Genomic DNA, 25,896 nt, shown 5'->3' on the forward strand with positions numbered 1-25,896 from the left:
TGCCTAATTTGGCCTAAATATCTGCCATTCTTTTTGTTTTCTATTTTGTTACCTTGAGGTTTTGATTTAAAAGAGAGAAATTAGTTTGGTTGTACTGCTTAGACAACTTGTAAAATAGTAAAACCAATTGACTAAAATCGTGATAAAAACTTGATATTTCTGAAAATTATTTTTGCCATATTGCCCACTTCTACCCTGGACCACAAAATTGGTCATAAGGGTTAATTTGTTAAAATTGAGATTAATATTCGTTAAGATTTAATTTAGAATAGCACAATATTTGGCCGAGATACAACTATTTTCAAATCTAGAAACTGAGGGCTCAAAAAAATCTAAATATTGAGAAAATCGCCTTTAAAATCGTCCAAAGGAAGTTCTTAGCAATGCATATTACTAATCAAAAATTAAGTTTCGATACATTTACGACAGGAAATTTACAAAATATCTTCATGGAACTCGATCTTCACTTAATATTCTAATGATTTTTGGCAAAAAAAAATTGTTTTTGGCTATTTCTAGAAAATATACCCATGCTACTTAAGACTGGCTTTGTGGTCCATATTCACATATGAGGTTTTTTAACTCTTAAATAAAAACAAATATAAAACAAAACAGGTTAGCAACTTGATTTTTAATGAAGATGTTACTACTTAGCCAGTTAGTTTGGGACCAAATGCTGGATTTGAAGAAAAATTTCCTATTTTTTCTCACGATTTCTTATTTTTACACTAACTTTGCTAACAGGATTGAAATGGTCAATCAATTCAATTTTAAATATTACATTTTTGGTAATTAGGTCAATGTTTAATACATTTTTCTTAATTATGCACTTTTAAAAAATAAAGGTGCTTTAAAAGGTTCTTCACAGCGAACAGAAGAACCATTTTTGGTTCCACAAACAACCATTCAGTCAAAGGTTCTTTAAAGAACCATCTCTTTCTTACCTTTTTAGAATCTGAAGAACCTTCTTTTGCCACAAAGAACCTTTTGTGAAACAGAAAGGTCCTTCAGATGTTAAAGGTTCTTTATGGAACCATTTAGACAAAAAAGGTTCTACAATGGCATCAAGAGTTCGGTTGATAATAGTGCATCTGATCTACAGTATGTGACAGTTTTGTCCCTTTATTGCTTTTAAAACATAATAAGAAACAATCTGTATCCTGTTTGTGCAAAACACCCACTACTGTGTCACATCAAGAGTGAAAGTGATGAGCTGTGTCTGAAAGCATCCTCCGCTGAGCCGGGAAAAGCTGAAAAAGGTAGAGTGACCCATCAGCTCCACCAACCACGGCCCCGAAAGACGCAACAATACAGACTGACAGATCAATTTATCTCACGACAAAGCCGCCCCAGGAACGCCTTTGTTCTGTGATGTGCCTCTTCAGGAAAGGGCTGTTTTTAGGGATCGCAAACACGTCTATGTGGGAATGTCACTCCAGAAAACACCTCCAACATCAAATGCTAACATTTAGACTCAAATGGTCCAACAAATATTTGTATCAACTCAAATAGAAATGTAAAATTTAAAAGTCAATCTAATAGAGAAAAAGTTTTTGCAAGAGATTTTTGAAAATTATAATAAAAGAAAATACACTGCACAGGTCAAAACGATCAATTTTCTTTTATGTCAAAAATCAGTAGGATATTAAGTAAAGATCGTGTTCCATGAAGATATTTTGTACATTTTTTTTCTGTAAATATATGAAAACTTAATTTTTGATTAGTAATATGCATTGCTAAGAACTTCATGTGGACAACTTTAAAGGTGATTTTCTCAATATTGCACACAAATAGTTGTCCTATCTCAGCCAAATATTGTCCTATTCTAACTATATATCAACATATATCAATAGAAAAGCTTATTTATTCAGCTTTCAGATAATGTATAAATCTCCATTTCAAAAATTGACCCTTATCTTTCTAACATGATTAACAAGTGACTAGCATGTTTAACATGTTGTTAACGTGTTTCAAGAATGTTTGTAACATGATTAACATGTAAATAGTGTGCTGCTAGCCTGTTGATAGCATGTTGTTAACATGATTAGCCTGTTGTTAACATCTTTCTAACATGATTAACAAGTGACTAGCATGATTAACATGTTGTTAACGTGTTTCAAGAATGTTTGTAACATGATTAACATGTAAATAGTGTGCTGCTAGCCTGTTGATAGCATGTTGTTAGCATTACTAGCTTGATTAACAAGTTACATGCATGTTTAACATGTTGATAGCGTGTTTCAAGAATGTTTGTAACATGATTAACATGTAAATAGTGTGCTGCTAGCCTGTTGATAGAATGTTGTTAACATGATTAGCCTGTTGTTAACATCTTTCTAACATGATTAACAAGTGACTAGCATGATTAACATGTTGTTAACGTGTTTCAAGAATGTTTGTAACATGATTAACATGTAAATAGTGTGCTGCTAGCCTGTTGATAGCATGTTGTTAACATGATTAGCCTGTTGTTAACATCTTTCTAACATGATTAACAAGTGACTAGCATGATTAACATGTTGTTAACGTGTTTCAAGAATGTTTGTAACATGATTAACATGTAAATAGTGTGTTGCTAGCCTGTTGATAGCATGTTTCTAACATGATTAACAAGGAACTAGCATGTTTCTAAAACGATTAGCATGTTGTTAGCATTACTAGCATGATTAACAAGTTACATGCATGTTTAACATGTTGATAGCGTGTTTCAAGAATGTTTGTAACATGATTAACATGTAAATAGTGTGCTGCTAGCCTGTTGATAGCATGTTGTTAACATGATTAGCCTGTTGTTAACATTTTTCTAACATGATTAACAAGTTACTAGCATGATTAACATGTTAGCATGTTTCTAACCTGATTAGCACATTGTTAGCATTTTTCTAACATGATTAACAAGTTACTAGCATGATTAACATGTTGTTACCATGTTTATAGCCTGATTAGCACATTTCAGCATGTTTCTAACATGATTAACATGTTGTTAGCATGTTTCAAGAATGTTTGTAACATGATTAACATGTAAATAGTGCATGTTTACTAACTAGCATGTTTCTAAAATGATTAGCATGTTTTTAGCATTACTGGCATGATTAACAAGTTACATGCATGATTAACATGTAAATAGTGTGCTGCTAGCCTGTTATTATATAGCATGTTGTTAACATGATTAGCATGTTGTTAGCATGTTTATAGCATGATTAGCCTCTTATCATTTTTCTAACATGATTAACAAGTTACTAGCATGTAATAACATGTTGTTAACATGTTTCTAACCTGATTAGCCCATTGTTAGCAAGTTTCCAACATGATTAACATGTTAACGTGTTTCAAGAATGTTTGTAACATGATTAACATGTAAATAGTGTGCTGCTAACCTGTTGATAGCATGTTGTTAACACGATTAGCACGTTGTTAGCATGTCTCTAGCATGATTAGCATGTTATCAGCATGATTAACAAGTTATTAGCATGTTACTAGCATGATTAACATGTTGTTAGCCTGTTTTAACATGATTCGCCTGTTACTAGCATGTCGCTAGCATTATGTTAAGACTAGTAGCCTGTTGTTAGCATGATTAGCAAGTTACTAGCATGATTAGCCTGTTGTTAGCATGTTTCTAACATGATTAACCTGATTTAGCATGTTGCTAGCATGATTAGACTGTTGTTAGCATGATTAGCAAGTTACTAACATGCTTCTAGCATGATGTTAATATGTTTCTAGCCTGATTAGCATGTCACTAATATAATTCTAGTTGCTAGGCTTGGATAGACACATATAAAGGGCAGTTTGATTGAGTCTGAAGGGATTCTGACAGTTGAATTTGAATTTTGTCAGTTGGAGTTTGAATAGTGTTGATCAGTTGAACATTTCTCAATGTAAGTCTATGGGATTTTTCCCAGTTTTAATCGTCATTTTTAGGAAAACAGTAAGTCGGATCAGTTAGAAAAGATCCAGCAACTGGAGTCAGATCAGTCTGAAGATCTGGCCTGAGTTTGGAGTTTGGAGAGTTAAAGCTCTAGGAGGAGCAGCAGTCAGAAATGTTAAGATAGCTTTCCCAAGTCAACTTAATAACGCAAATTATTTTCTCCTCTAATCAGCATATATCACAAACTTCGTACGCGATCTCATGAGCACAGCAGAGATGTCTCTCTTTACATGTGACCCCTGACCTCTATCCGTCCCGTGGAATGTGTCCTCGCTGTCCTTTGAAGAGTTGGAGGCATAAACAGTAAAGGAAAAAAAAGGGAAAACAAGGGAAAAAAAGAGAAGCTGTGTTTTTTCTTGGCAGTCGTCTCTGGTAAATAATCAGCAGAGGAGCCTGAGCTTCTATTTTTACAGCCATATTTCTAAAAAAAACCCACAGCAACATTCCAGTCACACACTGACAACTGTGTCATTTCCTGTAGTGGGTCCTACAGTGTGTGTGGTTGTCAATGCCTCTGATTTATCAAGACGTGATCACAAGCAGCCAAGACGTGTTTCCTGTCACTAGTCCTCACTTCACAGAGGCTGAACAAACACAGTCAGGATGAATGAGGTTGTAAAGTGAGAATCACTGGGACTAACAACATACTGTACTCTAATAATGCAGTGATAACAATATCAAGGGAAGTATTCAACGACTATGATTTCTGACATAAACATACAATCTTTTTTACATTTGAGAAAAACTGTTGTCATAACATATACAAACAGAAACTTAAAGGTCTTTGTGGCAACCCCTCGAAATAAAAGTTAGTTTTAACTTGAAGAAATGTGTATATATATATAAATTTTTTTTTTTTTTTTTTTTATAAAATCAGTTAATTAGAGATTCTTTTAATTATTACAATTTTATGAAAACATTGAAATGGAAACCAGAAAATGAATGCAAAACATAGAATTTGGTCAACATAAAAAATAAAACATTTTCATAGGGTTTTAAAAATGTCATTTTTGTTCAACTTTTAATAAATTGCTGTTACAGTGTGTAAGTTTCATGATTTCAAATAATTAAGAGAAACTTATAGGTCTTTGTGGCAAGCCGTCAAAATATAAAAGTTAGTTTTAACTTGAAGAAATTGTGACAGAAATGATATGTTATGATAGTACTACTACTAATAAATCTTTTAATACAATATAATTTTTAAAGGAATATTTACTAGAAATATGTGAATACACAACACAGTATTTCTGAGAAAAAAATAAATAAATAAATAAAAATAATAATATATATATATATAATATATATATATATATATATATATATATATATATATATATATATATTATATATATATATTTTTTTTTTTCTCAGAAATACTGTGTTGTGTAACTTGAGAAAAAAATAAAACAACTTTTTCATAGGGTTTTAACAATTTAATTTTTGTTCAACTTTTAATAAATTGCTGTTACAGTGTGTAAGTTTCATGATTTTAATTAATTAAGACTTTCTTGGCCGAAACAGAACGTTTTTTGGGGTTTTTTGCCTTTTTTTCACAATTGCATATTAAATTCATTAAATAGCCAAAATGTGCCTTTTTTATTGTTTTCTCTTGCTTTTCAAAGAAAAAACAATTTAACAATTAAAAAATATTTGAAAATGCTATTTTAAATAATTCACAAAGCTCTATACATTATCATTATTAATAGACAATATTTTGTCTAATTTGAGTATATTTTCAGCTACCAATAACACTATTCTGTAGATTTTCCTACAAAAGCAGCACAGACAACACTTGAATTACTTACACTTCACATAATAGGCCAGTTGGCGGCACTTGGGCTTCATTTCACCAACAATTACAGTCTAATCCAATGATTTATAAATATGCAGTACGTAAATAAGAGTAAATTTTTCACTTCTTAACACTATAAGTACACTGCTAAACACTAGGCTATGACTAAAAGTAAACAGGTATTTACTGTTAGTGACCACAATATTATTGTTGATGACTGTTGAGAGCAGGCACTTTTGGTTAATTTTGTGAAAAGCAGAGGCTTGAGCCCCAAAAACATGGTCCTAAGCACAAGCCTGCTCTAGCAGTGATTCAAAATGGTGATTAAATGAGAATCCATTTGAGAAACCATCAAACGCTGGTTGAGAGAAGATGGGTGCATAGTAAGAGCTCATAAAAGTGCGATGACACAGAGGTTGAGGAATGCTCTCGGACACGCTGAGGTTAGCCGATAACAATTCAACGCATGCTGAGGTTTCCACCACTGAGAAAAAACCCTGATCGCCTGGTGCTTTAGCAAGCTAAAACATACGAGTAACAATGCCTAGGAACATACTAAACACATTAGCAACATGCTAACAGTCCATAGGAAACTTAAAGGTCTTGGCAAGCCGTCAAAATAAAAGTTAGTTTTAACTTGAAGAAATTGTGACAGAAATATGATATTTAATGTTATGATAGTACTACTTCTAATAAACCTTTTAATACAATATAATTTTTAAGGAATATTTACTAGAAATATGTGAATACATAACAAAGTATTTCTGAGAAAAAAAATTATATATATACATATACTAAACATGTTAGCAACTTGCTAAAACACGTTAAAAACATGCTAACACTGTTAGGAGCAAACTAAATCATACTAGTAATGTGAAAAAAAACTGATAAAGGCAGGCTAACAATGGGTAGGAACATACTAAACATATTAGCAACATGCTAACAGTGCAAAGGGATATAAACATGTTAGCAGTTTGCTAAAACACGCTAACATGGTAACACTGCTTAGGAGCAAGCTAAATCATACTAGTAACATGAAAAAACAACTGCTGGCTAACAATGGCTAGGAACACACTAATGACATTAGCAACTTGCTAACAGTGCATAGGGATATATTAAACATGTTAGCAACTTGCTAAAACACGCTAACGTGCTAACACTGCTTAGGAGCAAGCTAAATCATACTAGTAACATGAAAAAACCATGATAACTGCAGGCTAACAATGGCTAGGAACATACTAAACATATTAGCAACTTGCTAACAGTGCATAGGGATATAGTAAACATGTTAGCAACTTGCTAAAACACGCTAACATGCTAACACTGCTAAATCATACTAGTAACATGAAAAAAACATGATAACTGCAGGCTAACAATGGCTAGGAACATACTAAACATATTAGCAACTTGCTAACAGTGCATAGGGATATAGTAAACATGTTAGCAACTTGCTAAAACACGCTAACATGCTAACACTGCTAAATCATACTAGTAACATGAAAAAAACATGATAACTGCAGGCTAACAATGGCTAGGTACACACTAAACATATTAGCAACATGTTAACAGTGCATAGGGATATAGTAAACATGTTAGCAACTTGTGAAAACACGCTAACATGCTAACACTGCTAAATCATACTAGTAACATGAAAAAAAACATGATAACTGCAGGCTAACAATGGCTAGGAACATACTAAACATATTAGCAACATGCTAACAGTACATAGGGATATAGTAAACTTGTTAGCAACTTGCTAAAACACGCTAACATGCTAACACTGCTAAATCATACTAGTAACATGAAAAAACCATGATAACTGCAGGCTAACAATGGCTAGGAACATACTAAACATATTAGCAACATGCTAACAGTACATAGGGATATAGTAAACTTGTTAGCAACTTGCTAAAAAACGCTAACATGCTAATACTGCTTAGGAGGAAGCTAAATCATACTAGTAACATGAAAAAAACATGATAACTGCAGGCTAACAATGGCTAGGTACACACTAAACATATGGGAAAACATGCTAAAAGTGCATAGGGATATAGTAAACATGTTAGCAACTTGCTAAAACACGCTAACATGCTAACACTGCTAAATCATACTAGTAACATGAAAAAAAAACATGATAACTGCAGGCTAACAATGGCTAGGAACATACTAAACATATTAGCAACATGCTAACAGTACATAGGGATATAGTAAACTTGTTAGAAACTTGCTAAAACACGCTAACATGCTAATACTGCTTAGGAGGAAGCTAAATCATACTAGTAACATGAAAAAACATGATAACTGCAGGTTAACAATGGCTAGGAACATACTAAACATATTAGCAACATGCTAACAGTGCATAGGGATATAGTAAACATGTTAGCAACTTGTTAAAACACGCTAACACTGCTAAATCATACTAGTAACATGAAAAAACATGATAACTGCAGGCTAACAATGGCTAGTTTTACTGACTTTTTATGAATGAATGTACTTGAAGAGAATTTCACTTCTGATCTCAGGCGTTCAATAAAATGGGAAAGTAACTGGATGGTCCTTGTTGGGGGAGGAGGTAAACCAGCCATATTTACAGATGAGCTCTGACGTTGTGCACACGTTTGTGTGTGTGTGTGTGTGTGTGTGTGTGTGTGTGTGTGTGCCTCACCAAGAGGTCATTAATCTTGCTGTCGAAACGTGAGGCAAGAGAAATCAGCGCAGGTTTCAATGACAACCTTTTCACTGTCCATCTGTTCAAGCAATACTAATGTGTACATCAATCAAACATGGGGGCGGGCCTCATTAACATATTCAAATGATATGATAATTGACTGTACGGAAATAAAACTTCACGATTCATTTATCCAAAACAACGTACAGTAGATTCATTTTTTTCATCAATATGTAACACAACGTTACAGAAATGTTGTTTTCTTGACAGCGAATAGCAAACGTCATTCTGACGCCCTTGAAACTCATTCCAACCCGACAGATCAATTCAATCCCTTCATTAATGTCCCTTCATCAAATGCTGTTAGTAACGTGTAGAAGCAAAGGTCACTTGACAGAAGTAATTTCGCCAGATGTGACCATCTGATCCTGGACGGTCCTTGTCTTGTTTTAGACCACGCCTCCAAAAACCTTAGGGAATTTATTCAAGACTCACTTGGAATTGCAAAACCCTCAACTGCATTTAATAAACAATGGAGGATGGGGGAAGGAGAGTCCGAATTATGAGTTTATATTGCAATTCTGACTTTATTTCTCACAATTGTGAGTTTATATCATCAATTTCTGAGAATAAAAGTCTGAATTATGAGTTTATATTTTAATTCTGCCTTTATTTCTCACAATTGTAAGTTTATATCATCAATTTCTGAGAATAAAAGTCTGAATTATGAGTTTATATTTTAATTCTGGCTTTATTTCTCACAATTGTAAGTTTATTTCATCAATTTCTGAGAATAAAAGTCTGAATTTTGAGTTTATATTGCAATTCTGACTTTATTTCTCACAATTGTGAGTTTATATCATACATTCCTAATAAAAAAGTCTGAATTATGAGTTTATATTTTAATTATGGCTTTATTTCTCACAATTGTAAGTTTATATCATCCATTTCTGAGAAGAAAAGTCTGAATTATGAGTTTATATTGCAATTCTGGCTTTATTTCTCACAATTGTGAGTTTATATCATCCATTTCTAATAAAAAGAGTTTATATTGCAATTTCTGTCAGCGGTTCTCTAAATTGCTCTTAAATGTATGAAATCTACGCTTGACAAGGCACTAATGAAACGCTATAATGAAAATGTCACTACACCACTGGTCAAGACTGGTTAAAACGACCGCTCTGAGGTGAGCCAGCTACCAGCTATCATCATTTGACCATAGCTCTGTGATTTTGGATGCACTACAAGGTGAGAAAGGATGGGGATATTGCTTTAAAATGTTCAATGGACAAGGATTTCTGGGCTGCAGACTGATTGACTTGCATGAGCTCTGATGTTGTCCTCATCACGAGAGGCTGCGTCATTCTCTTTAAGGTCATCACTGCTTATAAAAGCCAAGAAACAGCCACTCTGACATTTTACTGCTTGAAGACAAAAAGGCAAGCCCTTTATTCACTGCTATTATCACGCAGTTCAGCAGATATTTATGTTGGATTGAGTACATTTGATCTAACTGACAGTATCTCGCTCTGTCTGTCTATGAAAATGTTAAAACAGGCAAGCTGTTTGATAAAAATGCTAGCAACATGTTACACTGCTTAGGAGCTAGCTAAAACACACTACTAACATGAAAAGACATGATATTGACAGGCTAACAATATCTAGGAACACGCTAAACACATTAGCAACTTGTTGAAAATGCAAAGGGATATATTAAACATGTTAGCAACTTGCTAAAAAACGTTAGCAACATGCTAACACTGCTTAGGAGCAAATTAAATTACACTAGTAACATTAAAAAAACATGATAACTGCATGTTAACAATGGCTAGGAACACACTAAACATATTAGCTACATGTTAACAGTGTACAGGAATATATTAAACATGTTAGCAACTTGCTAAAACATGCTAATGTGCTAACACTGCTTAGGAGCAAGGTAGATCATACTAGTAACATGAAAAAACATGATAACTGCAGGCTAACAATGGCTAGGAACACATTAAACACATTAGCAACATGCTAACAATGCATAAGGATATATTAAACATGTTAGTAGCTTGTTTAAACACGCTAACATGCTAACACTGCTTAGGAGGAAGCTAAATCATACTAGTAACGTGAAAATGATACTTTCAGGCTAATATAATGGCTTGGAACATATTAAACATATTAGCAATATGCTAACAGTGCATATGGATATATTAAACATGTTAGCAGTTTGCTAAAACACGCTAACATGCTAACACTGCTTAGGAGCAAGCTAAATCATACTAGTAACGTGAAAAAACATGATAACTGAAGGCTAAGAATGGCTAGGAACATACTGAACACATTAGCTACACACTAACAGTGCATAGGAATATATTAAAACACGTTAGCAACATGCTAAAAATGCCTAGAAACATGTTAAATGTGCTAGCAACATGCTAGTAATGCCTAAAAACATGTTATAACATGTGCTGCATGTTTCAGAGTGAAGTGTTGCAAATTTTACTACTGTTTACTACCCTGAATTAAATTCTCAGTCTAGTAAACCCCCCTCTGAGGTTTGAATTTGTAATATAATGACCAAATATTTTTGTGATCTTACATGTAGTGAGTCCTCAGTTTGAAAAACCATGGTCACTTGCATAATGCTCGCAAACTCTAAACTTTAAAAAACACCTAAAAGAGTTTAGAGCAAGATTTTGAGGATAAAACAATTTTAAAATTAGTGACACCAAAACATAACATCCATGTTCATGTTTCAATTGTTCCTTATGTTTACTCCACAGTCGTTCAAAGGGACTAACCAGTGTTTGAATTATGATTCTCGATATCATCCTGTAATTGTCATGTCTACAAAGATACTGAGACAAATATCTCACACCAAATATGACTCTCAAAACCCAGATTTCTAATGTTTGTATATCTTAAAATACTTAATCAATCTTAAAAATACTTGATAGTAACAGAAAAAAAGTGTGAAGAACATTACATTTGTAATGTGAAAAAATATGTTTTTGCTCAAATAAACTCTAAAACTTTCATCACAATTAAGCAAAAAATAGACAATATAAAGCCGGCTTAAGACATTGAGGTCTCACCTTTTGTAGACTTGTGGGGTTGAGCTGTGTTTTATCAATGATCTTCACCGCCACCTGAAAGACAAACACACTGTTAGTTTGAAATGTGTTTATTTATAGATTCCTATAAATAGCCTATACATCTGAATATCTACAGGCTGCGGGGCATCCACGTCATCCTCCCTCCCCGCGTCAGAGCAAAAAGGCTCCGTATCTTACATAATCTGGAGTTTCTGTTGGTCCTGCAAGCGGGTTCTGACGTACAGGCTGTTAAATAATGCATGCCGTTTCCAGCGCTAGGAAAGTGTCTTTATTTTAGAGCTCAAAAGAATCTCTTCAGCTTCCCTGAATGAGGGAATGTTTGTAAATTCTGACTCTACATCTATTCATCAGGGCTGCTGTGTTATTATCTGAATTTTTCCCCAGATTGGTCTGTTATAATGGTACCATCTATTTCATATTTACTCCAGCAAAATTGTCATGTAAAAACCAAGCCGTTTTACATGTTGCTCAAATAAACCCTGAAAAAAAAACTGCTAAAACCAGCCTAGGCTGGTTGGTTGGTCTTAGCTGGTTTAAGCTTCAAGTAGCTGGTTTTAGCTGGCAAAGCTGGAAAAGTGGCCAAAATCCCTCTAAAACCAGCCTGCTGACCAGCTATGACCAGCTAAATCCAAGCTGGTTCATCAGCTAAAACCACCTAACCCGCCTAGGCTGGTTTTAGCTGTTTTTTCACCAGGGCAGGCTGGGAAAGTGGCCAAAATCCCTCTAAAACCAGCCTGCTGACCATCTTAATCCAAGCTGGTTCATCAGCTAAAACCAGCCAACCTGCCTAGGCTGGTTTTAGTTGTTTTTTCCACCAGGGCAAGCTGGGAAAGTGGCCAAAATCCCTCTAAAACCAGCCTGCTGACCATCTTAATCCAAGCTGGTTCATCAGCTAAAACCAGCCAACCCGCCTAGGCTGGTTTTAGCTGTTTTTTCCACCGGGGCAGGCTGGGAAAGTGGCCAAAATCCCTCTAAAACCAGCCTGCTGACCATCTTAATCCAAGCTGGTTCATCAGCTAAAACCAGCGAACCCGCCTAGGCTGGTTTTAGCTGTTTTTTCACCAGGGCAGGCTGGGAAAGTGGCCAAAATCCCTCTAAAACCAGCCTGCTGACCATCTTAATCCAAGCTGGTTCATCAGCTAAAACCAGCCAACCTGTCTAGGCTGGTTTTAGTTGTTTTTTCCACCAGGGCAAGCTGGGAAAGTGGCCAAAATCCCTCTAAAACCAGCCTGCTGACCATCTTAATCCAAGCTGGTTCATCAGCTAAAACCAGCCAACCCGCCTAGGCTGGTTTTAGCTGTTTTTTCCACCGGGGCAGGCTGGGAAAGTGGCCAAAATCCCTCTAAAACCAGCCTGCTGACCATCTTAATCCAAGCTGGTTCATCAGCTAAAACCAGCGAACCCGCCTAGGCTGGTTTTAGCTGTTTTTTCCACCAGGGCAGGCTGGGAAAGTGGCCAAAATCCCTCTAAAACCAGCCTGCTGACCATCTTAATCCAAGCTGGTTCATCAGCTAAAACCAGTCAACCCGCCTAGGCTGGTTTTAGCTGTTTTTTCACCAGGGCAGGCTGGAAAAGTGGCCAAAATCCCTCTAAAACCAGCCTGCTGACCAGCTAAATCAAAGCTGGTTCATCAGCTAAAACCAGCCAACCCGCCTAGGCTGGTTTTAGCTGTTTTTTCCACCAGAGCAGGCTGGGAAAGTGGCCAAAATCCCTCTAAAACCAGCCTGCTGACCAGCTTAATCCAAGCTGGTTCATCAGCTAAAACCAGCCAACCCCGCCTAGGCTGGTTTTAGCTGTTTTTTCCACCAGGGCAGGCTGGGAAAGTGGCCAAAATCCCTCTAAAACCAGCCTGCTGACCAGCTTAATCCAAGCTGGTTCATCAGCTAAAACCAGCCAACCCCGCCTAGGCTGGTTTTAGCTGTTTTTTCCACCAGGGCAGGCTGGGAAAGTGGCCAAAATCCCTCTAAAACCAGCCTGCTGACCAGCTTAATCCAAGCTGGTTCATCAGCTAAAACCAGCCAACCCGCCTAGGCTGGTTTTAGCTGTTTTTTCACCAGGGCAGGCTGGAAAAGTGTCCGAAATCCCTCTAAAACCAGCCTGCTGACCAGCTTAATCCAAGCTGGTTCATCAGCTAAAACCAGTCAACCAGCCGAGGCTGGTTTTAGTTGATTTTTTCAGCAGGGCACTCTTAAAAAAAGGTGCTACACGATGCCATAGAAGAACCATTTTTGTCTAAATGGTTCCATAAAGAACCTTTAACATCTGAAGAACCTTTTTGTTTCACAAAAGGTTCTTTGTGGCAAATAACATTCTTCAGATTATAAAAAGGTAAGAAAGAGATGGTTCTTTAAAGAACCTTTGACTGAATGGTTCTTTGTGGAACCAAAAATGGTTCTTCTATGGCATCGCTTGAAGAACCTTTTGAGGCACCTTTATTTTTATGAGTGTAGATTCTTCTTGTCCAAATTAGCAGTTCTTGGACAGAATCATACAGAGAGTTCACCAGACTTTATGGCAACAGTCAAAAATGGAAAAATAGTTCAAGCTTAAGCTTATATACTAGATAAAATAATCAGAATGTATCTATGAAAAAGTAAGTGTAAAGACAATTTTACATTCTGGAATTCTTGTTGATATGTTTCCGCTCACCTCTCTTCCTGTTAAAACATGCCGGGCAAGTTTGACTTTGGCAAAGTTCCCTTTGCCGATGGTTTTGAGGAGTCTGTAGTTCCCGATGTGAGGCTGTTCGTCTGTGATGGACGCCACCGAGTTGCGGCATCGCGGGAGACTCTGTCGACTCGCTGATTTCGTGGGTGGTGCTGGTGTGTCCGTGTAGCCATCGACAGACGTGTGCTGGAAGACAAAAGGAAATGGTGTTAAATTAAAATTATATTTACAAAAACTAGTCCTATGTGAATATCATGAACACAACCCTAAAGGAGTGTCGCAGTACAATACTTCTTTAAGGCTATTGCTTCTGTAGTTCTGTTGTAGCTCCAGCACTTTTTGAGCATGTGACGAAAGCACTGGAGCTAGTTAACTTGATCTCGACCGCAGTAGAAATCTGGCGCTCAATATACAGAAGCTACTGGATAAAGTGGAAAATGAGCTGAGACCTTCAGCCCCAACCACAGAGAGCACTTACAACAGAATCCATTACCAGAGGAGTGGAGCTTCATTTACCTGAGACTGTGTCTACGCTATGAAACCTGATCTGTTTTGGCCATCATAAAAGCCCACTTTTTGAACGTCATGAAACAATATGATATATATGAGGAAAAGCCTCATATGACTTCCTGTATCCAATACAATTTTATTTGACTTTAAATCAGTTTATTATGTAACAAGGTGCTTACACACACTTTTTTCTTTTCAGAATGAGAACAAAAACTGTTGGGTTTTATAGATAGATAGAATACAAAAAGAACAGAGAAGCTAGAAAACAAGCAGTAAGTAAATTTATAGAGTATATATTTTTTTATAATAGAGTTAGTGTAGGGGGTGCTAGAGTTAGGACTCAGGATGCGAGCAGCTATCGTTGGATCATCAGGATGGAATGAGAGGTAGAGTTGAGTGTCATCATCATAGCAGTGATATGAAAAGCCATGTTTCTGAATGACAGAACCTAGTGATGCCATGTAGACAGAGAAGAGAAGTGGTCCAAGAACTGAGCCCTGAGGTACTCCAGTAGCTAGATGTTGTAGCTAGATGTTGCAACTTGGACACCTCACCTCTCCAAGATACCTTGAAGTACCCACAAATAAAGATGGAAAAGATGTGTTTTTAGGCGATCCTTGAAGATGGCTAAGGACTCAGCTGAGTTGGGCAGGTCATTCCACCAGAAGGGTACTTTAATGTTAAAGTCTGTGAAAGTGATTTTGTGCCTCTTTGGGATGCCACAACAATGCACTGTTCACTTGCAGAACTCAAGCTTCTAGAGGCACATAAGTCTGGAGTAATGAATTAAGGTAAAGGGGTGCAGAGCCAGTGGTGGTTTTGTAGACAAACATTAATGCCTTGAATTTTATTCGAGCAGCTACTGGTAGCCAGTAATTGATGAAGAGTGGTGTGACGTGCGTTCTTTTCATCACATTAAAAATTTATCTTGCAGCGCATTCTGGATTTATTGTAAAGGTTTGATAGAACTGGCAGGAAAACCTGCCAAAATAGCATTGCAATAGTCCAGCCTGGACAGAACAAGAGCTTGAACAAGGAGTTGTGAAGCATGTTCCGAAAGAAAGGGTTTGATATTCCTGATGTTGAATGAAGCAAATCTGCAGAACCGGGCAGTTTTAGAAATGTGGTTGGAGAAAGTCAGCTGATCATCAATTACAACTCCAAGGTTTCTGGCTGTTTTTGAAGGAGCTACGGTTGGTGTGCATAACTGGATGGTGAAATTGTTGATGAAACGGTGGGTTTGATGGAACCACAAGCAGTTCTGTCTTGGCAAGGTTGAGTTGAAGATGATGGTCCTTCATCCAGCAAGAAATGTCTGTTAGTCAAGCTGACATCCGAGCAGCTATCCAAGGATCATCAGGATGTAATGAGAGGTAGAGTTGAGTGTCATCATCATAGCAGTGATATGAAAAGCCATGTTTCTGAATGACAGAACCTAGTGACGCCATGTAGACAGAGAAGAGAAGAGGTCCAAGAACTGAGCCCTGAGGTACTCCAGTTGCCAAATGTTGCGACTTGGATACCGCACCTCTCCAAGATACCTTTAAGGACCTATCTGAGAAGTAAAACTCAAACCACTGGAGTGCGGTTTCTGAGAAGCACTTTGCCAAAAGGGTTGACTGGAGGATCTGGTGGTTAACCGTGTCAAAAGCAGTATAAACAGATCCAGCAAGATAAGTATTGAAGATCTGGAATCCGCTCTTGCCAATTCTAGGGCTTCAACAACTGAAAGCAAGGCAGTCTCAGTTCAATGTCCACTTCTAAAACCAGAGGAGGTTGTTCTGTGTGAAAAAGGCTGGGACTTGTTTGAACAGTAGTAGAAATAATATAGAAAAAAAATGTAGAAGGTTCTTTTTGGCAAAAGATAATAAAAAGGTAAGAAAGAGGTCGTTCTTTAAAGAACCTTTAACTGAATGGTTCTTTGTAGAACCAAAAATGGTTCTTCTATGGCATCGCTGTGAAGAACCTTTTAAAGCACCTTTATTTTTTAAGAGTGTACACTGGTTAAATTCTTTCTAAAAATCCAGTTATTAAATATTACAAGGTCAAACCCTAAACATACACATGGATGCACTGTTCACAATAAGATTTATAGCATTTTAAAACTTTACATTGCCCATTCCAATTCACCAAAACACTAAAATTAGAGTACAGTTTTCCCTGTCAAGAAACACAATGGTAAGACATACTGACTGAGCTAAAGTTGTGTTCAGAACTCAGTGAATGGAAGAGTCTGTTGTGAATAATTGCTGAGTCACTTGTACAGTAAAATCCTGTGACTCTGGTGAACTGAGGATGACCTGTGCTATATAACACAATAAAACACACGTAGGACAATGTCTGTCACTCTGACACTAGAGAAAAGACCTTCTCTCGTGGTCTTACTTTCACCGTGTCTCCTCTATTGTTCCTCATGACACACAACGACATTAAGGTAACCCAATAAAGATCTCATCCATTTACCCTGGTCAATATGTCGTCTTTACTGCCTCACAATGAAGGCTGGGTTAAGGGCATAATTGTCACATGCTCAATACATGCTTTTTCAGCAGCATTTAAAGTTAATTTCAACTCATCCCCGTTTACAGTAATGATGAGTCTAGCATTATGGAGGGTTTAAAAATATAAATATAAAGCATGGGATTTTGGTAAAATTTTACTAAATATAAGCTATAAAGTTGCTCAAATCATCCTTTTTCCATGGACTTCTTTTCTAGGTATTTTTTTATTTTTAGCTAAGCAGTTAAAATCAATATATATATATATAAATGTTATTGAAGGGTTTGTTAAAACTTGTTAACTCTCAGAAACGTATCATTGGAAAGGTCTAACTCTCAAGAGTCCATATTTGGTGGTATATTTTGTGATATGAGTAATATAATGACAGACATTTAACATTTTTGGAAAGAAAATGCTAAATAAATACATAAATAAATAAATACTAGGTGTCATCCAGTGACTTCTGACAGATCTTACAGGAACCTCAATTTTTGTGATATCAGCTTCAAATTTGGAACATAACTTGGTCACATGGCTTCCCAGAACCAGCAGCACTCATGCAGCCCCAGACCATGATGCTAACACCACCATGCTTGACTGTAGGCAAGACACAGTTTTCATGGTATTCCTCACCAGGGCATCGCCACACATGCTGGACACCATCTGAGCCAAACAAGTTTATCTTATAGTCTCATCAGACCACAGGACATGGTTCCAGTAATTCATGCTCTTGGTTGTCTTCAGCAAACTGTTTGTGGGCTTTCTTGTGAGCCAGCTTCAGATGAGGCTTTCTTCTGAGATGACGCCTATGCAAACCGACTTGTTGCAATGTGTGGCGTATGGTCTGAGCACTGACAAGCTGACCTTCTACTTCTGCAACCTCTAAAGCAATGCTGGCAGCACTCATGCATCTGTTTTTTGAAGCCAGGTTCTGCACCTGACGCACAGAATGAGTGCTCAACTTCGTTGATCGACCCTTGCATCTTGGAAAACATCTGTATGACTCTGACCACTGTAGTGTCACTCGGTTTCAGGGTGTTACTGAACCTCTAATAGCCTTGGCCATCTTTGTGGAGAGCAACATTTCTAATTCTCAAATCCTCAGAGGTTCTTTATCATGAGATGCCATGTTGAACATCCAGTGGTCAGTATGAGAGAATTGTACCTAAAGCATCTAATTTTAACTGCTCTAATACAAGATACACACGTTTGTATGGTCCTGTCAAGCAGACAAAAACATAAACATGATGAATAGGACATGTGCTTTTGCATGATTAAACAACATACTGCTGTTATCACTTAGGGTGTACTTACTTTTGTTCTCAGCTATTGTGACAATAATGGCTGTATGTTGAGTTATGTTCAGAGGACAGTAAATCTATACTGCTATACAAGCTGCACATTGACTATAATAAAATATATCCAAGTTTAATTTCTATAGTATTGTCCCTTGGGAAGATATACTAAAACGGTTGCTGAAATGTGAGGGGTGTACTCACTTGTAGCATTTTCATGTCTATGTTAAAAAAGGAGGTTTATTACATGTATTTTTAAATTAGAAAGTTTTTCTTTTTAAATAACAGGAATTCTTAATTCATAAATGTCATTAGGCTTTCAGGGAACAGCACCACATGACATTGTGCAACCTTTCCTAGCCATAAAAAGATCAAATTATCTTTAAGAGACTTATTGATCTTGACACACAATCTTGTGGGTCTTCTGGGTCGTCTCTGTGATTTCATTTCCTGCTTTATGTTTTTTTTTTTTTTCTCCATGCATGTTGGCTGCCACCACATGACATTCCTGGGTGTCAAAAGAAGTTTCTTTCATGGGTGTTTAATTTCTAGATTAGCAGTCAAATAAGGTCACAGCTTCTCTGCAGGTTCTTAGTGACACCTTTCCTTAAACAGAAAACTTTTATGACATCAATGCAAGCAGAATTCAGTATTGCAAATGCCCAAGCACATTTATTCTCAACAACAAAGCTATTAGAACACACACGCAGAGCTTTGAAGAAACACAAACTCGTGCCAGGGATGAATCTGGCTGCTCCGACACAAACCAAAATAACTGCAATGGCAATTTTCAGTCATCCCTGTGCTCTTCCTGAGCAAACATCAAATTTTCAGCCAAATCTGGCTGGACTCCTGAACCTTGCCTCCACACCAGTATTCAGACTGTCTGGTTTACTGAATAAGTAACTCCTAAAGCCTCAAGAAACGAAACTAGGATCCACATTATCTTGCGTTTTGAGCACAATGGCAGAAAGCCCAATCCAGGCCTTGACAATCAGCATTCAGTGTAACTGGTGACTCAGCGAGGTATCGAATGATCCAAACACATGAAACCCAATGCTGCCCAGGAGCAGATTTTGCACTTTTAGAAGGCTAATATTCAGCCAAAATGGAATTACTCAGTAGAATACTCTTGATTTATTAGAATACAACAATTATTTCAATATTCTTTTCAGAAATTGAAATTTAGGGGTTAGGGTTCGAGACAGCCACCTTCCAATTGAAAGTACTCAATAAATTATGAATTTATATATATTAAGCCTACTGGTATTTTAAATATTATTGTGGCTTTCAATAGAAAATACGAGGATCTTAGTAAACATCTAAGATTTGAATACTTCAATGCTTTTTAAATGTGTTTTTTGGTTGTGCGACAGTAGTTTTCACCAATTCTGTGGCCCATATATACATGTTTGCTTTAATAGTGCAGTAGTAAGTATCCTTTTTTCCTTAAATTAGAGCAAAATTACATCTTGACAAAACTGCTTCTTTGCTTAATATACATATACATACAGTCAAGGCCGAAATTAGTCATACCCTTGGCAAATTCTGACTTAAAGTTACTTTTATTCAACCAGCAAGTTTTTTCTTGACCGGAAAAGACACAGGCTACTCCTAAAAGATAAGACGACGATGTACAAGAGGCATCATTGTGGAAAAAAATATTTCTCAGCTTTTATTTACATTTGAACAAAAAGTGGCATGTCCAAAATTTATTCATACCCTTTGCAAACTGTCTCAGTCTATGGGAAAATCCAAAGTTCTATACCATTCCAAATAGTCCAAGCTGTTCTAAAGCATCCTAATTCATTGGGTACAGCTGCTGGAACAGCTCCACTGGGCAAAAATACCAGTGGAGACATGCAAAAAGCTAGTCAGCAATTATAGGAAGCGTTAGATTGCTGTAATAGCCAATAAAGGCCTTTCTATTGATTATTGAGAAGGGTATGAATAATTTTGGACACGCCACTTTTTGTTCAAATGTAAATAAAAGCTGAGAAATATTTTTTTTCCACAATGATGCCTCTTGAACATCGTCTTATTATCTTCTGGGAGACGTCTGTGTCATTTCTAATAAATAAATAAAAAACTTGCTGGTTGAATAAAAGTAACTTTAAGTCAGAATTTGCCAGGGGTATAAATAATTTTGGGCTTGACTGTATATATATCCTTGAACCATCATGATACAAAAAGTTCACTTGAGAGCATGTTTTAAACAAGATAATGGACAGGTCTTTTCATCAAGGACCTCAAAGTTGATTGTAAACATTAATACAGATAGCTCTGATCATATTTTATCCAAGTATATTGTCCCAATATTTGTATTTAGTCGGTATTTCATCATTCAGCTCTTATCAGTCAGTGAGTTCGCTTTGAGATCATCATTATTTTGACTGTCATGACTCGTCTTGCAGCATGAGCACTGCATTAAAGTGCCCCTATTATGCCATTTTAAAGGTAGTTAATATTGTTGTAATAGTCTCTTAAAACAGGTTTACATGTATGCAAGTTCAAAAAACACTTTAGTTTTCTCCAAAATTAGATTTATTTTTACCCCGTTTCTAAATGATTCGTAAACGACTCGTTTGAAGCAGTTCGAAGAATCAGTCTCTCTAAACCCCTCCTTTCCGTGAGCCCTCACTGCTGTGATTGGTCAGATGGTGCAGTCCTTTTGGATTGGTCTACCGCTACAGCGCAAAACGAAACGCCCATTGGCATAACTGAATGACAGCTGCGGAGACCTGTTAATGCATAGAAAAGATAGCCTCGATTTTACCCTATCAATTCGAGCCGGAGTCTGACGATGAAACGGTTGAAGTGTCACATCGACAAGAAACTGTTTTGCAAGCACGACCGGAGCAGGATGATTCTCAGTGGTTGTCATATGTTAACTGTGGAAAGTGCTTGCAATTTGCTTTTGTAAGCGAACCGGGCACACCTCTACGTTGTGAACTTCAACACTGTACAATCCATAACACTGCGTTAAGCCATCGTTTATCATTATCATTACTTAAACTAATAAGGCAGACAGACAGTCAAGCTGCATCAATCACAAGACTTTTTAGACTACATTGCACTCACAGCTGAACAACAGAACTACAGAAACGCAAGTTAGCCGGTTACCAAGACATGTGCGGGGTTGTTACACACCATAACGTACACAAAGACGTATTTTGAACGATCGCTAGAAAATACAATTATTAATCATACTTACAGGTAGAAGTTCAGAGGAGCAAGCCGGTCCAAATAAACTGGGCACTGATCCATTTTTTAAAACCAAGCGTTTGGTGAATCTCGCGTTGTAACGTTACTCCCCAAGATTAGAAAAGCAGTCATCAGTAAAATGACGCGAACACAACACAAGATTGGCATTGGACTGCTGAGGTGTTGAAAAAATTAATGTTAACCACTGATAGTTTCATCTTTCGGAAGGGCATATAAAACAAATTCACTCTCACAGGCTGTCACAGCGCAGGGCGTCTTCTTGACATGATGTAATCCACGTGAAAATGGTAGGCCTACTGTTTGTGGGCGGGCAAGTTGTTCGCGAAATTGAATGTGGGCGGACATTACGCAAATGTGTAGCTCGTGACGTGTGGCCGTTACAGAAAAAAGATTCGAATTGCTGACGACTCGTTTAGGCGAATGTGAGCCGACTCCTTTTTTTGATAGACAAAAACTTTATTTATAGTGCACTGTCGGCGTCACAACTTTGCAGATAGTTTATGTTCACATACAGCTACATGACACACTACATGAAATATCATATTTGAAAAGGCATAATAGGGGCACTTTAAGTCACCATGTCAAGTAAAAGAAGTTCAACTTTTAAAAAAAGCTGCATTTAGTTCTATTCTGCTGCACTGCGTCTCATAAACACACACTGTGTGCAAGGCCCCTCAGAAGGCAGCCAGACAGCTCACATGGTTTTGGAACACAGCTCACAGATTTAAAAAAAAAAAAAAAAAAAAAAATGTGAATCCTGAAGAGACCACGGATGAAATGAAACAGCTGCGGTTTTGCGGGCTTTCATGACACAGCATCGGCATTCCTGCTTTAGCATGACAATGAACACACTGCCAGGACAAAAAACATTCCGACAAGGTACGATCTCCGTATACACATCCCCCTCTCCACACACACACTTGTCTCTTTAAAAGCACTCCCTTCTCTCGCAGCCTTTCCTCTGTTACGCAACTGTTGTAAAAGTGAAAGCCTTCCAATGCGCATCTGCAAGAGCTCTCTAAAACACTCTTGACTCACGTTTGTTCTGATGGTGACGGCTCTGTTCAATCTCTGCACCACTTTCACTTCCATACTCATACAAGTATACTAAGCAAGTACACAAAGAAAAAAAACCCCAGCTTGATTTTACATGCATCACTGCTTTCAGTAACATAACAGTAAAATGAACACAATTGCAAGCATGTATTGCATTCTCATGGTGGCCACAAGGGGAGCTATAGCATAGTTTTTGATATTGATGAATAGCATCAGCTTGTCTCCACCTCCACCACTCACATTATTTTACATTAGGCGCATTAGTCGTTCGAAGGTGAAAATATTTTAAAAGCACAATGTTTTTCTATCATGGGTCATTCTAATACAAACACACAGTGTTCTGGGAGATTGCGGCTATCTGAGAAGAAATTTATTGTTCTTTTGTTGCCTCCTTTTGCATACATATGTAATTTGCGTGAACTTATTTCACAATGATGGATCGAAAGATCCAGAAAAGACCCATTTACAAAACCAATCATAGATCCTCCCCTCAAAAAATCAGGAAATTGGTTGAAAGTGGACATTATACAGTTATATCTTTATGTGTATGTGTTACAAATTCATGTGAGTACTTCCATTCTGCATGGAAAGGTTTGTCCTGACAGCAAGCAATTCTTCACTTCACCCTTCCCAGACTTCCTTGAAATCTTGGGAAGGATATATATTAATGTTTTTCTTAAATAAAAAAAGAAAACCTGTGTTTTTAGTCCGATTAATCGAACAAATGAACCGATTAATCGGTTAATATAATCTATCAAAATAATAGTTAGGTACAACCCTACAGCCCATAAATCATTTCTACTGAATGTTTAATGAATGTGAATGTAAAAGGTCACATAACTCACTAATCTGTAAATTTTGAGTATTTGGATACTCATGTACTCTACATACATTTCTACAACTCCGTAATTACGGACCTTACTGCACGTTTCCAAAGTGAAATGTCCAGAAGTGGTGCTAAAACACGTTCAATGTACACGTGTACATTTTTATTACGTTAGTAAAGACACATATTGCTGCGTTTTTTATTACACTGCTTGAGGTAAGTATTGCGGCTGTTTATAATGCAAATATCCGGGGTGTTTCGTTAAGGCTTAATGCTCTATTGTGCTGGAAATATTCCCTACACCAAACCCAACTAAAACACATTTGTTGATGCAGCTGTGCTATTTTAACTCCAGGTGCATTGCCGTATCGCGTGAGATACCAACCAAACCTACTGAATTAGAAAACTAACTGAGAGGTTTTGCGGCTATCTGAGAAGAAATGTATCAGGGTTTTTTGTTGCCTCCTTTTGCATACATATGTCATTTGCAACTTATTTCACAATATTAGATCGAACAATCAGAAAAGACCCATATACGCAACCACTCATAGATCCTCCCCTCAAATAAATCAGGAAATTGGTTGAAAGTGGACATTATGCAGTTATATATTTATGTTTATGTGTTACAAATTCATGTGAGTACTTCCATTTTGCATGGAAAGGTTTGTCCTGACAGCAAGCAATTCTTCACTTCACCCTTCCCAGACTTCCTTGAAATATTGTGCAGGATGTAAATTGTTTTTTTTTTTCTAAAAAAAAAAAAAAAAAAGAAAACCTGTGTTTTTAATCTGATTAATCGAATAAATGAACCGATTAATCGGTTAATATAATCTATCGAAATAATAGTTAGGTACAACCCTACAACCCATAAATCTAAGGAGTGTGGGATAAAATTGTGTATCGTTTCTTTTGAATGTTTAACTATGTAAAAGGTCACATAACTCACTAATCTGTAAATTTTGAGTATTTGGATACTCATGTACTCTACATCCATTTCTACAACTCCGTAATTACGGACCTTACTGCACGTTTCCAAAGTGAAATGTCCAGAAATGGTGCTAAAACACATGTTCAATGTACGCGTGTACATTTTTATTACGTTAGTAAAGACACATATTGCTGCGTTTTTATTACACTGCTTGAGGTAAGTATTGCGGCTGTTTAGAATTCAAATATCCGGGGCGTGTCGCTAAAGCTTAATGCTCTATCGTATTGGAAATATCACCTACACCAAACCCAACTAAAACACATTTGTTTATGCAGCTGTGCTATTTTAATTCTAGGTGCAACGCCGTATCGCGTGAGATACCAAGCAAACCTACTGAATTAGAAAACTCATGTATTAAGTTGTATACGTGGCAAAAACATTCAAAAGTATCATTTTTCAAATCGCGTAGGATGTTAAAATTGTTTTGAAGCCATTATATAATATTCTGTAAGTAACTGCGTGAAAATTAAGCTTTATTAATCAAAAAACTGTGTGCAAATAATACTTTGTGGAAAAGGAATAAAAGTTGTCTGAGTTTTACTGCCTCTAGTGTTCATTTTAGCTGGAAACTGCAGTGATTCGTACCTATAGGTAAGTTTTGTATAGAGGCACGCATTTCCAATGAGCCTATGTTGGTCCATAGGGATGGGACGATAAATCGTTGCAACGCGAATCGAGAAATGATTCAGCATTGATTCTGAGATTTCCAAACACATCACGATTCTTTTTCAAATCGATTCTGAGCTTAGTTCTGAGCAGTAGATGGCACTGCTTGCTTTAGAAACAGCTGTGCTCTGCTTGTTTTCAAATCCTTACACGCACTGGAACCTTAAATTACCGTTTATACAATTTTAAAAAGTTGAAGCGAATTACAATGGTGTTTACAGTGGGCTGTATTTACAATAATCTCGCATCATAAAAACATTCTGAGCCGAGGTGAAATTAGCCGAACGCACAAGTGCTCTTCAGCACTCTTCTTCGTGAGCGTTTGAGTGTGCGGATAAAAACTACATTAGAACATCATCTGCTGTTGAAATCTACTTAGAACTTAGAATCGATTCCAAAGAGAACCGCGGTGCATTTGGAAGATCTCAGAATCGATTTATAGTCCCATCCCTATTGGTCCAAGGTCCATCCATACTAGTGTAAAGTACTGTCTGATAAAGCCCAAGTTTCTAAAGCCCTCTCAGAGAATTTGTATCTCTGAATTCATCCCATGTGACAAGAAAGTAATATTCTTTTGCACTCTTGAGTACCACCAAAATAACTCAAGAATGCATGTTAAAGGTGGTTAACAGCAATACACAATGCATTGACCAAGCATTAAAG

General features: G+C 36.8%; 1 protein-coding gene across 2 annotated transcripts in view; it reads right to left on the reverse strand.

The window, feature by feature from the left end:
* Positions 1-25,896, reverse strand: part of mark1 (MAP/microtubule affinity-regulating kinase 1) — a 68,139-nt gene that overhangs the window by 36,214 nt on the left and 6,029 nt on the right. For both annotated transcript variants that reach the window (XM_073843840.1, XM_073843841.1), the window contains exons 2-3: positions 14,151-14,354; positions 11,481-11,534 (exon numbers count right to left, since the gene is read on the reverse strand). In XM_073843840.1, coding sequence (XP_073699941.1) covers positions 11,481-11,534; positions 14,151-14,354 — 258 coding nt within the window. The remainder of the gene's footprint in view (positions 1-11,480; positions 11,535-14,150; positions 14,355-25,896) is intronic.

The sequence above is a fragment of the Garra rufa genome, chromosome 7 (genome assembly GCF_049309525.1).
Source record: "Garra rufa chromosome 7, GarRuf1.0, whole genome shotgun sequence".
NCBI lineage: Eukaryota > Metazoa > Chordata > Actinopteri > Cypriniformes > Cyprinidae > Garra > Garra rufa.